The 14,275-nt window shown below is 49.2% G+C and overlaps 1 protein-coding gene across 3 annotated transcripts in view; it reads left to right on the top strand.

Moving 5' to 3' along the window:
- Positions 1–14,275, top strand: part of SLC6A12 (solute carrier family 6 member 12) — a 525,985-nt gene that overhangs the window by 403,212 nt on the left and 108,498 nt on the right. For all 3 annotated transcript variants that reach the window (XM_069628586.1, XM_069628587.1, XM_069628588.1), the window contains exon 4: positions 6,208–6,348. In XM_069628586.1, coding sequence (XP_069484687.1) covers positions 6,208–6,348 — 141 coding nt within the window. The remainder of the gene's footprint in view (positions 1–6,207; positions 6,349–14,275) is intronic.

Below are 14,275 nucleotides of genomic sequence, written 5' to 3'. Positions count from 1 at the left end.
TGAGCATTGGACTTCGCCATCTGGCAATAATATCTCTCCTATGGTTTGTCGTTTTTGTGAATGTTCCTCCACCATTGAAAGCCTTAGAGATTGGATTATGGATGGTAAAGCCTTGTGTTCCAACAGATCGACTGGTTTCCAGAAGAAATTGGACAGCTTTTCTACAGTCCATTCCAAAGACTTGCTTTGGTCTCTTTTTATGTGGGTAACGAACACATCTTTAATAATTGTATTGGTTCGTTTTTTAAATATGATGGATCTTAATTGCTGAAATAATCTTTCTATCATGTTCATTTATGTGTGCATTATGTGTTTTTTCATATTACTTTTGGATTAATTTGTGAAAGGTTTCATGTAAACCAAAAGACAATTAAAAAAACAAAATCCACAACATGCATTGCTACTACCAACATATGCTAATAGCCTTATATACCTTGAGAGCGGCCATTATCGCTTGGGATAATGACCCTTCCTCCAATTTATGGCTCTCGGCATTGCATCTGGTCATAACATGGTGGTAAATTATCCTGTGAAAATAACCCCTCCCTCAGTCTATAAGGCCATATAACAACCTATGTTTACCATAAATTTGTACAGGGGGTCCAGGGTGCCCTTTGACCTTTGATGTTCTGCCCTGTGGCTGGCAAATAAATGTTGGAGCAATTTTGAGAAAGGGTAGCTAACTCTAGGGATGGTCGGACTGGCTTGAAAAAGATTCAAACCTATCTCAATGGTGGGGATTGGCCTCTGCTCAAAAGATTCAAACCATTTGGAGCTGATGCTGCAAATAATTAAAAAGAAATGTCAAACTGGTTGAGCCACTTGTAGAAATTCAAGTATTTCATAGTTCAACTCCCCTCTACTCGGCTCGAGTACAGCTCTTTGGTAATACTGAATTGTAGGATACTGGACAAATATCCTGGAATTCACTATTACTCGTGTCTAAGGAAATGATACAACAAGGGCACAAAGGTGAATGCAAATTAAACAATCATTGGCAATGCCAACAGTTTTGGCCTTTGTGTAGGAATGGGAAAAACACTTGCCAGGCACGGCCACAGTGCCACTAACTGGCCATTGATGGTAGCAGGTGACAATGGGAAATCTAACGGTGGTGCCTGGCAAATGCCTAGTACCTATACATGAGCCAAAACTGTTGGCTTTGCTAATACTTGTTTTTCACAAGACTTCAGTGAAGGACAGTCATAATGCTTATAAATACAGTGCCTGAAACTAGACTTTTCTGTACTTTATTACATTTATATAGCGCAGCCATAGACCCTAAGGCGTGAGGGCGCTACAAAACATATACAACAAGTAACACAAATAATGAAGGAACCAGCGTAGAGAGCTATTGAGGGGAAGTAATCAGGTAGAAACAGTACGTGGATTAATTAAAAAGGTGAGTCTTCAATCTTTTCTTAAAAATTCCAAGTGACTCAATGCTTCGCATGTCTAATGGTAGTGCGTTCCAAACCTTTGGTCTATACATTTCTATTACACCAGTAGTGTATTTACAGCCCCAATGAAGTCTTTCATTCCCAGAAGGCCGCTTTGACAAAACACTGTCGGGCACTTTAAGTGCAACATTTGATGGTAAGGCTTGATTACAACAGCTGAAAGAGTTCCCATGAGGGTGGGGTGGGGGCAGGAAGTTGGTGGCAATGTTCATAGGGATTAGCATGGCAATGGGTGGGCAAAGAACCAAACGACACCTTCAAGCTTTGTGCCCCTTCTCATATGCCATTTCTCCCTAGCTGCACCTGTACTCTAATGCAATAGTTTCAGCTTATAGGGGCTCTGCATCCTAATAGCCTAAACAAAAATGTGCCCATCCCTAGAATGAGCAAATGCGCAAAGGGGGTGAATAAGTGCATCTTCCGACACTCTTTGAGAATAGGGCACAGGGTTTTTATTCGGGTAGAAGTGATGAGATGCACAAGGGTGGATGTTGCAAGTCTTTTACCCCAATTCGAGCCATAGTGATGTATGGCCCAAATTGGCTCGGACTGATTTGAGCCGTATCTGACATTTACTGACCCGACTCGATTTGGCTCAAGCGAGGCTTGGTGGCTCAAGCCCATTTAAACTTTTTTTTCAAAGATTCAGAGTGGCATTCGACATGAGCACTTTAAGGCTTGCCCATCCCTACATTATCCCCCGTATACACTGCCCATCTCTTGTCACCTGCCAAGAGACTGTGTTTCGGTCGCCTTCCCCTAGCTCAGGTTAAGACTCCCCAACCCCCAGAGCAGTCTATTGGCCTCATTACATGGTAGGCGGTAACCATGGCGCTATTAGCGCCATGGTTGCCGCCAGTATTCTACCGTATCCACCTTGGTGGATGTCGGAATTACCGCCTTACTCCAAGATGAGCAGTGGCAGTAATTCCCCATTCACCAAGGCACTTCCCCATTACCATTTTTGCCCCCATAGGGTATAATGGGAATGTGGAAGGCGCTAATTATGGTACCGCAAATTGCGGCACCGTAATTAGCTCCAAGGTCCCTTTGCGGCACCCTACTTTAACGGCTGGTAAAACCAGCCGTTAAGGTCGGGTCCCGCAAAGGGAACTCGTAGTAAGGCGGTAAGGGTTTACCGGTGCCGGTGGCCTTACCGGTACCGGTAAACCCTTACCGCCTAACGTGTAATGAGGCCCTATATTTCCAAATTCCTTTTGGTAAGTTGTGTACCCCATGTCCGTTGGAAAGCAAAAGTGGCGGGTTAGGCTGGGGAAGTTCTGAACTGCAGCTATCGCCAGTGTGGCATGGCCAGTACTGATTCATTTAAAAATATCAATTATGTCATCTGGATGTCTTCAGGGGTACATAGTGAGAGAGAAATGTTTCTATAGCAAACCATAACTGGTGAATGATAAGGATTTTATGTTGGAACACTGGCATGAAATGCCAAGGACGAGTATGCTCGTCCTTTTTGCATAGACCTGATTAAAGGTCAGCACTTAAGGGGTTCATTGAAGTTTTAGATGTATGTCCATTGCTCGAAATAAACTGCTTGAATTTGTCTTTGTTTATAATTTTGCTCATTTCTTTACCACATAATGTGTGGGAGCCCTCGCCCCACAATCCCCTCTATCCCACTGAAGTGGGAAAATGGAAAAACAGGCTCCCATCTTCCCCCTCTCGCGCCTGGCCTAAAGGTTCACGGCCCAAGCACCCGCCACGAGAAGAGTTTGCCCATCTACCAGACGACCAGATACCCTGGTACAGGAACATAAGGATGTTTCCATCTGCCTGCCCAGCAGCCCGCCCTGCCCATGACGATGCCTGCGGCATGGATCAACTAGACTAAAAACTATACGTCGTTAGAGATGCCATGACGACCTAGCCAACGGATAGCACACCTGTGCCAATGTACACACTGGACACTCCCGCACCAATCTACACAAAGAATATACTCAGTGCTATGACGTAGGCGACAGACATACTCACGGACGTGCATCTTTATTATTTTCCACTTAGGCTCTCAAAATGCAGAAACGCAAGACGCACCATGAACTCATCTAAAGAGCTTGCTTACGCTTCTCCTAAACCTAGGTGCCATAATGAGAATTATAACGAAGACACGATACTGGTCATAAGACAATATGAGACTATAACCTAAAGCGCCTGTGCACCAAACGGTTCCACCTATACACCAGGCCTAAGTAGGCCGCAAGTAAGAGCTCCCATGAACGTGAAAAGAACAAGAGTCGAGTTGCTGATCCTGCAAAATGAGCCCGTCGAGAGCAGACAGCCAAGGTCGTAATGTTGCAAACCCACATTCCGAAAGCAGACCATCAAGGGCACGATGTTGCAACCTCGCATGCCGCACACCAACGTTAAGGTCACACCTGCAAAATTAAACTAAGTGTACAGTGGAAAAACAATATTAATGGTGAAAAGTCTGCCTCAAACACGGTCCCACCTCACGTGACCAAGCCGAACCTGACAGGATGCCAAGCCCAGAAGAAAGAAGGCGTCTGGATCCCTCAGTACGAGACACAGGCAGATACACTTGAAAGGCTCAATGGGCCTCTGCGACAGTGGGAGAAGTCGGCCTTCCAGCTCATGAATAAGTCTTCACATTGTCTACACGTACTCATAGTGAAACATTGTTGCAAATGACAGATGCACCGCGAGCTGGGAACAGCGATGGTCCCAGACAGGGAGGCTCGCGAACGCACCAATCAGAACATGGGGCTCTTATCACTGACGCCATTAACATTGACCAATCATTAGTAGTCTTCATGTAACAATTCTCATGTATCTAATTGTAGGGACAACCCAGATATATCACCTGACCCACCTTACCCACTAATATTGTTCTCTATACGTATGCTATACTAACCCTACCACTCGAGCAACCAATTAAGAGTGGCGATAGGTTTTTTGCTAACTTTTCGAGATGACGCAAGTAGCGCATCATACTAAGGTAAAAAGGGCCTGCGAGCCCACGATTGTGTGTGTGTCAGGTCAGACGCGTATGATCCTTGACCCATCCCTGCCGTTTGTGTTTAATAAACAGCAGAGTCACCTTGCTTCTTGTGCGTGTCTCATACTCTATCTCTTTTGGGATATACGGGAGGAGTTGGGGCCTCCCTGCCCGGAGGTCTGCGGACGGCCCGGCCGACCCCGGCAGAATTTCCCCCCGACAAGTTGGAGGCACACCACTACCCTTCAAGCTCCCACCAATATTGCCTGAACACCAACATCTACAGTTTGGTGGTAAAATGTGATTAAAAAAAACAAACAAAAGAATTGTTGTGGTTGTTGGTCGAGCAATAGACCCACTACCGGATTCGTGTTCTTTTTAGTGACTTAGGGTAGTGAATCAGTTTGCAAAAGAACCTCACCTTTCTCTGACAATCATGTGCAGTAACAGTGAGTGGAGCCGGAGGCGCTTGTTTGCATGTCAGCACCCATGGAATTAGGTAAACATGGCACACACACACATCCTTACATTGTAATTCATGTGCTTTGCTTTCAGTATAAGACCTCCTAAAACAATTACCTCTCCTCACCTGAAAAGGGCACAGTGCCAGCTCGTGGCAGTGCCGTGTAATCACTACCCACATGAAACAGCACAAGGCGTGCTATCCAAAGTGCCCAGCCCAGTGCCATGCCTCTTCCACATTATACGCCCACCACAGTCTAGGGTCATGCTCTTTCCTCTCCCCGCATAGGGCACAATCAAGGACTGTGCCCTTGGCAGATGGTGCCTTTGCCACACTGCTTATCATATGACCATACGTTTCATGCCATACCGCAAGCTTGCATAACCTCCCACCATTTGCATCCACCAGTTTCCTTACGGGTCCGGTGATGCAGAAGAGCGCTTTAAGTGCACTTGAAGCATCACGTCTGCATAACCAGACGCGCACACTTGGATAAAGGAAGCCGCCTTCTGAGTCCAAGTCTAATCAATGCATGTGTATGAATGCATTTAGTAGTCCCGCTCTATTGCATGATGCTAATTTGACCAGAGCAGCACTGGAGCAATGTGGAAGGGGGGGGGGGGGGAACACAAGCGAAAAAGAAAGAATTTGGTGTAAAATCTTTGTGCAATGTGATTTGTAAAGTGTCCTGCCTTGGTTTAAAATAAACATATTTAAAATTTTAAAAAAAAACGACCAGAGTGGTAAACTTAACATGAGGTCGGTGGCCTGCCGGGTGCGGTTCAGCCTCTGGGTCCATTGATGTGGTGGTGGAGAGCTGCCGCAGCCCCTGACGTATCTGGCAGAAGGGGGTCAAGGCCCACTCAGCTGTATGTCCTTTGCCATTGCTAGTGCCACATAGTGGGCAACAGCATGCAACACAAGGATGGGCCTTTCCAAAAAGGAGTGTGTTGGGATTGTCCTACAGTGCTAAGGTGTCTTTCATGCTCGTCTTCCCTGGCAAATTTTTAAAAAATATTGAGAGCAATATTTTTCGCAACATCATCGAGGGCATGAAGTTATGCATTATTTTTCATTGCTACACTGCGGGGTACATTTTGTATTGATATAATATGACCCAAATGATCACTGTTTTTCCACCAAGAATCCTTGTGGGGAATAAGGATGACAGCCTTATTCCCACTCCCGGGCCCATCCCATACCCTGAGCTATCTGCTCTCCCCTGGCATTTCGTTTGGATGAACTTTCCTGCCCGCAAATGGCAAACTAGTGGGGCAAACACCTCACTGCTGTTCCTCTATCTTCCGCAGGCATTGGCTATGCCTCGCAGGTGATCGAATCCTACCTGAACATCTATTACATCGTCATCCTGGCCTGGGCAATATTCTACCTGTTCAGCTCCTTCACCGCCACACTGCCCTGGGCGCACTGCAACCACACGTGGAACACAGGTAAGAGAGAGAGCGGCAAAGGTTTGGCCACTGCGTAGAAAAAGTCAACTATGCTTTCGTTGTCTGTCCAATGTGTAAATTGTGCACGCTTTTTTTCCACCAGTGAATTGCATTGTATTGCATTGTATTTTATTTCCACAGCTCCCACCTCCCTACTCCAAAAAGTCTTGCTACAAGATTGGTTCACTATAGCCAGAGTATTTCTACTGGCTGGGCTGTCCCTGATCTTGGAAGAACTGGAGGCCATAGCCTTATCCATCTCCCTCCGTCAGGGAATTCCTAGGTGTACTGCACCGGGTTAGTCTGATGGTCTGGGCATACCCTTCCTTTGGTGACAGTCCCTCAGTCGCTGTCCTTACTCTTTCCTGGCACTCCGATGCTCCGCCTCTCCCCCCATTGCTCACTCTGCCTCTCTAACATTCTTTTGTCTATTATCACTTCTCCCCTTTCACCTGTCTCCACTCTCCACCTCCCTCCTGGTCTAACTCCCCCTCTCACTACTGAAGTCTCTATGCTCTACCATCCTCTTAACTTTACTCCCTTACTTACTACTCCTCTGTATTCTCCTTCTCCCTCCTGTTTAGACACCTCTCACTCCTCCTTCCTCCACTGATCTTACTCCTTTCTCTCTCTCCCTCTCTGTCTCATTCTTATTTACTTTTTTTGTTTGACTATGATTACTCTATTCTTATCCCTCTTCCTCAACCCTTTCCATATTGCTTCTTTACTAGTGTAATCCCTCTGCAGAAGTGCTTGATCGTTTCAACTGAATTAGTGCACAGATGAGAAGTGCATTTACAGTGAGGCATTCCCATCCTCACTCTAAGTATTTCCATAGGTGGCTGTAAATTGAATTTCATTAATAGATAAGATCTATATATGTATGGACAAGGGAATTCTGCCATATATAAAGTAGTTGGGGTCATACAGTGCATATCTGTTTGCATATTTTAATGTGCATATATCAACCCAGTTTTGTTCATGATCCATACTAATTAACACAATCCTCAGCTTTCGTTTGAGTATAGTTATGGGTGAAACATTCATGTTTATTTTATGTATTTCCTTCAGAGTGATGTTTACTCGCTTGTAGCGAACTTCACTCTACGTGCTCTGTGTTTATCGAGAGTGAACAAACATGTTGTTTATTAGCCCTCTTCTTAATGTATTCACCTGCGCTAGTTGGTATTTGGTTTTTCAAAGGTGTGTGGATTGCATAGCTCGAGATTTCACAGATCTTATTCCTAGTTCAGTCCTCTCTCATTTACATCGAAACATACAACAACATTGCTACCATTCTTTCAATCCCAGTACCTTATCTTCACTCTCTCCAAACACACTAAACTCTCCTTCAAGGCCTCCTCCTCTTTCTTCACACTGATCCCGGGACTCTTCGTCATCCTTCACCTTCTCAAACCTCACATAAGCACTTTTCACTGCAGAATGACACTCCTGGCTTTTTATTGGCCTCCCTTTCCTATCTAACAAGTTCTATAAGGTCCCATTTGGTATTCAAGTCAAGGGGGCGTGGCCTGAAGCTGATGGCGGACGGACGCTGATGTGCTGAGCTCCGGCCGAGACGCTGCATCACGATCCTGTATTGGTGCGAAGCAGACACCATCTGACACTACAAGCCGCTGTGTAGGTGTGGGAACCGACCTGCCACAAGGTGTGCCGAATCGCTGGCGGAATCGGAGCGGCGAACCGCTGATACGCCCGCCCGCACTTCCCCTGCCTCCCGCAACTGCCTGGGCCCAAGATGGTGACCGCCACGTGAAGACGCGGCGACCCGAGAGGAGGCCGCCTCTGCTCCCATACCTCCATAGCAGCTAGCGAAGGAAGAACAGAGGAACCCGCGATCCCCCCTCCGGAGGGGTCGGTGACCACTGGGCTGCTCGAGCCCCAACGGCAGGTGCCTGCGTGACAACACCCCACCGACATGTGGGCCGGATAAGCCACCGACAACACGCCAAATAGCAGCTACGAATCCGGATGTCCCAGCCCGACTCCGAAGGAGTCTGCATCAGCGGAGGACCAGTGGGGCCTCAGGGAGGAGCCACGAGACGAGAGCGCATCGCAACGGCAGGCCTCGAGTGGCGACCCAGCAAGCCTGAGGTGAGGAGACCCGGGGGGAGCGTCACCCAATAAGGCGCCCACTAGCATGAACGAAATCTGGGCCGGGATGTGGCATTGAGGGGGTGCCCAGCGCAACACGCTCACTACGCAACACCAGCACACCCCAGCGGGCTACCCCGGACACTGAGACCCTTCCACCCACGACCCGTCTTGCCCAAATACTACACCCTGGAACCCCGCGGGGAGACGCACCGCGGACCTTACGGCGGACCTTATGTCACGATCTGTCTCAGCCTTCCCCAACTCCTCCTCACCTGTCTTCTCCTGTACTTCCCCCGTCCTGATTACAGCCTTCTTCTTCTTGACCTTTTCTCCTACGGCTGGCTTCTTCTCCTTTTTTGTCGAAGGTATGGACGCGCTCCCTCGGTAGCCTCCATGATCTGGGTGATAACAGACCGAGGGAATACCCGAGGAGCACGCCCTAAAGAATGGGGAAAAAAGCCTCCTGGCAAAAAAAACCCCGATCAGTATTCAGGTGTCCGTGGAATACTGATGTCCGGCAATTATATGGAGATGTTGATTCCTGCAGCAGCGGAGCTCCGGACACGTAGGAGGAATGTCCACACCTTGCTGAACTCGTTCTCTGAGAAAGGCGGTGAGACCAGGATATCACCTCCAGTGTTGTGCGGTCTCGATGTCTTGTAATTGAAGGGAGGTCTCGGTCCGTCGGAACACCGGAGAGGCGTTACGAATGGAACAACAGAAGAAAGGAAGTTGGAAAGAAAGAGGTAAGGAAATGGACAGAAAATTATGAACAGCCGAAAACGCTCACAGCGAAATGCTAACGCTGAAGCGCCGACTGAGTGAAAAAGACGGGAAAAATACTTACATGGAAAACGCTTGGTAGAACACGTCGTGTAAGAAAGAACAGAAGATAAGACCCTAATCACCTTACCTGAAAACCTGAAAACACCACTAGTGCAGGGAAAGTAGGTAGGTAAGCAAAGGACCTGAACGAAAAGGCAATGATGGAAAGCTAGACGCTGAGAGCGACTGGCTGGGCACGTAACGAAAACGATACAACGCGCCGAGCGTTGCTATGGCCCGCTAGTTATAGAATACGTCGGCCATGTTGGAATAAACTAGACCGATAGAATGTAACAGACCGCCATCTTAGTAGTATCTCCAACGACTAGCAATTCTCCAGGGCTGGTGCATGACACCTTACAGCCGGAGGGGCTGGGGGGTGTACAGTCCCTGGCAGCCACAACCCCGCACTGCGCCCCGATCTGCCACGGACGAGTGCCGGGAGTGCTCCCTCCCCGGCCCACGCTGAGCACTATAAACCCCAGCTTCCCTAACTTGGACATCCCCAGAACTGGGCCGCAGCACTGGGGTAACACCAGAACCACTGTGGGAACCCTCTACCAAGACCAACAGCCAGGGCTGGGGCGGAGACTTCAGCACGGGCTCCAGAAACAAGACTAGGCCTGTAACAATGGACACTTATGTCACGACTAAGTGTAAAGACTCCACCATTCCGTCCCCCGCCATCCCAGATCCCCCACAAGCAAAAGAAGCGGACTCCTCAGCGAACCAATCTCAAGTGCTAGAAGCCATAGCGTCACTCCGCACACATATAGACTCAAAAATAGATGAGTTCCGATCTGACATCCAGCTGGTGCGCCACGATGCCAGGAAGCTCACGGAGAGAGTGACCAACAATGAAACAACCCTAAAGGAAACGGAAGAAGGCAATGTCGAACTGAAAGCTAAAGTTGTGGACCTTGAGAGAAAAGTCGCCATTCTTGAAGCGAGGGCCGAGGAGGCGGAGGGGCTGGCCAGACGGGGCAACATCAGAATATTGGGCATCCCGGAGGGCGACGAGGGTCCTAACCCAACAGCGTACATTGAATCCCTGCTGCAACAGGAGATAGGAGCGGGAAAACTCACACAAGGATTCGCCGTGGAGAGAGCACATAGGTCCCTCCAGAAAAGGCCCCCTCCGGGCTCGCATCCCAGCCCAATAATTGCGAAAGTGCTCAATTTCCAAGATCGGGAAACCATCCTACGGTACTCCAGGGAGATGGGCGCCATTGAACGCGGCAATGCCAAAATAACCATTTACCCGGATTACACCCCGAAGGTACAGAGGGAAAGGAACTCGTTTGTGCCCGTTAAGGCTAGGCTCAGGCAACTAAACTTAAAATACATGCTGCTCTATCCATCGAGGCTTAAAGTCATCTACAAGGGCCGTGCAATCTTCCTGGAGTCCCCTGCGGCCGCTAACATGTGGATGGAGGATAACAACCTCTCTGAAGGAACTGAGGCCCACCCCAAGGACAGCTGAAAATGAAACCAACCCGCAGCACGTAAGCAACATGAACGTAGCTTCCCTGCAACTTCAAGCAACCAAGAAAGTAACATACACTACCGATAGCCAACTTTAATGCGGCCCTCGCTTGGCCCTCACACCAGGCACAGGACCCAACCCCCACATATAGATCAGGTCAGGCCAGTTGCCTGACCGACCATGCTCGAGCCTGACACCCGGATGGGTTCCGATGGCCCGAGAGCACCCAAGCACCGCAAGAATGATGCAGTAGCTGGGCGCACCAGTTCCAGTTTAGTAGTTGTTGTTAATGTCAAGACTGCCCTCCTCATGAAGACCACTAATCAGACTATAGCGGACCACTGGCCAGAGGCTGGAGCCTATCACTCCATACAGTTGCATCGGGACAAAACACCTGGTAACGCACGATCAAGTTGCAAGACAGGCGTGAAGCCTTCCACTCCAATAATCGAAGCTGAACGATGGCAACACGACTCAAGATAATCACGTGGAATGTTAGAGGGATGGGATCCTACCTGCGTAGGAACCGTATACATTCATACTTGAGAAGGAAACGGGTATCCATTGCCCTCCTGCAGGAAACGCACCTCACAACTGATGTCACCGACAAACTAGTGGGCTACTGGGGCAGCCAAGGCAGTGGTGCCTCCTACTCGAAGTACGCAAGAGGCGTATACACATGGGTTAGCCCGGACATACCATTTCGCCAGATGGGGATGGAGGCCAACAAAGAGGGAAGGTATGTCATAGTCTGGGGCATGCTGGAGAACTTCCGATTATGCATCGTGAATTCATATTTCCCCCAACATGGCATTCCGGCTCATCTCAAGCAGCTGTATGCCAGAATCACACACCACAGGGAGGCCACTTTCCTGTGGGGGGGGAGACTTTAATTGCGTGATGAACGAGGAGCTAGACAGGACTGCAACCCCACGCACCCTCAATAATCCTGCCTCCTGTGCCCTACACAACGCGGTGGAAGATCTACATTTGGTTGATATTTGGCGAGACCTACACCCCGCCGACAGGGCTTACTCTTTCTACTCCGCACCTCACGGCCTGCACACCAGGATTGACCACTTCTTCATAGCCAGCGAACTAATCCCCCAAGTTGAGTCGGCGTCCTATCAGGGCAGGTCGATTTCAGATCATTCCCCTCTGTTAATGCAGCTCTGCCTGAAGGGCCCTAGGCCCCCCATCCCGATGTGGCGCATGCCGACGGAAACCCTGATGGACTCCGCATTTAAGGAGACCCTAGGAGAAAAACTGGAAGAATACATAGAAATCAACACGGGATCAGTCGAGAAATGGAGCACGCTGTGGGAAGCTATGAAGATGGTAACAAGGGGCGTGATAATAGCTGAAGCTGGCGGGATCAGGAGGAAACTGAGAGGGGAGTTGGAGCACAAGGAAGAAGAGATTAGGCACCTAGAGGGAACTCTACCCCCGACCATTGCGAGTGAGGTCAGGGTGAAGGAGATTAGAGAGGACTCCAGGACTGCATGGGAAAGACTATCCAAGTTCGACTTATCTGCACGGACTCTCAAGGCACACAAGGAAGCAGATAAGCCAGGCAGGATACTTGCCTGGTTATGCAGGAAGGAGAACCCACGACAGCCCCTCAGAGAGATCAAAGATGAGGATGGTATAACGCAGTGATCTCAACAAGCAATTAACGATGTCTTTTCTAACTTCTACGCCAAGTTATATGCTCACAACGAGCGAATCCCTGAAGCGGATATCAGAGATACCCTGGATGAGATCGAGCTACCCAGATTAAGCCAAGAACAACGAGACGCGCTGGGAGAAGCCATCACACTGGAGGACATATCGGAGGCGATCCGGTCCCTCTCCACAAACAAGACCCCTGGGACTGACGGCCTTATCCCGTAATTCTACAAGGCCTATGAGGGGATCCTAACACCGATACTGCATGATGTGTACACGGAGGCATAGAAGACCGGGACCCTGCCGAGCAGCATGAGAGAGACCCTCATAATACCAATGCTTAAACCAGGTAAACCTGCCGATGAATGTGACTCGTACCGCCCCTTGTCGATGCTGAACTACGACGGCAAGATCCTCACAACCATACTAGCCAAAAGGCTCTCGAAGGTAATAGGATCCCTGATACACGAGGACCAGAACGGCTTCGTCCCAGGACGCAACACCACTGCCAACCTAAGAAGGCTACAACACGTTATGGCACAAACAGCGGAGCGCCAGGAAGACCTAGCTGTGCTCTCACTGGATGCCATAAAGGCTTTTGATTCAATTTTTTGGGAATGGCTCGTTGCTACCCTGAGGGAGTTTGGACTCGGAGAACAATTCATCCGGTGGGTAGAGGTCCTCTATAACGATCCGGTGGCGAGGGTGAAGACTTGAAGTATGGTGTCGGAGGCTTGGCCCATCCAAAGGGGAACCAGGCAAGGGTGCCCATTATCGCCGATGCTATACATCCTGGGCCTGGAACCAGTGGCAATTTATTTCAGGAGGCAGCTATTCGACTCCGGCATCAACATCGGCGGAATAGATAACATCATCTCCTTGTACGCCGACGATGTCCTTCTATATCTACGGAACCCCAGAGAGAACGCACCCACCGCGCTGGACATCCTCGACAACTTCGCCAAATACTCTGGGATAAAGTTTAGTAGACAGAAATCAAGTTCCTTTCCCCTTGCAAGACTCAGAGGGAAGGACATCGAAGATTTGCCCGAGATTGGGATTCAATGGCAGGTGGAGGCCTTTCGATACTTGGGCCTCACCATCGCGCACTCCCCACTTTCCACTCACGAGCGCAACACTGAAACTGCACTGTGCGGGGTACGCAGGTCCATCAAATTCTGGTCGAAACTTCCCCTCTCGGTGATGGGCAGAGCTGCAATATCCAAAATGATAATACTGCCAAGGTTCCTCTATTACTTCACCAACATTGCGTACTATATCCCCCCTCCCTTCTTCAGGAAACTGGAATCCCTGCTTCGAGACTTCCTATGGGGCCAGAAGAGGCACAAACTCGCCCTGCACATCCTCACGCTTCCCCAGGCTGAGGGCGGCATTCAACTGCCTGAGTTCCAGAGATACTATCTGTCAGCACAACTAACACATGTCACCAAGTGGCTTTCAGATGAGCCCTCGGCTGAGACTGGCCTCCTGTACCAGCTGATCATGCCAATGCACCCCAAGGAGGTAATATGGAGTTCACTGGTGGGACCCCCCGACCCACCCATGATAGTGACGCTGGGGAGACAGGTCTGGAAAAAGGTCAAATCGCTGCTTGGTCTTCAGCACCCCTACATGCATGAAATCCCCATTCTGGCTGATGTTTGCAAGACCCCCCTTGAACTACCAATGATGAGGAGCTGGGAGACCTGCGGTCTCTACACATGGGGAGACCTGTTCGACGAGGGATCCTTCAGAGACTTTGACTCGCTTCAATTAAAAGACGGGCTCTCACCAGGCCAGTTCCTATGGTACCAGAGGGTGAGACATGTA

Source organism: Ambystoma mexicanum, chromosome 12 (genome assembly GCF_040938575.1).
Source record: "Ambystoma mexicanum isolate Mex_15411 chromosome 12, UKY_AmexF1_1, whole genome shotgun sequence".
In the NCBI taxonomy this organism is placed as follows: Eukaryota; Metazoa; Chordata; class Amphibia; order Caudata; family Ambystomatidae; genus Ambystoma; species Ambystoma mexicanum.
This window is presented reverse-complemented; position numbering and strand designations above follow the sequence as displayed.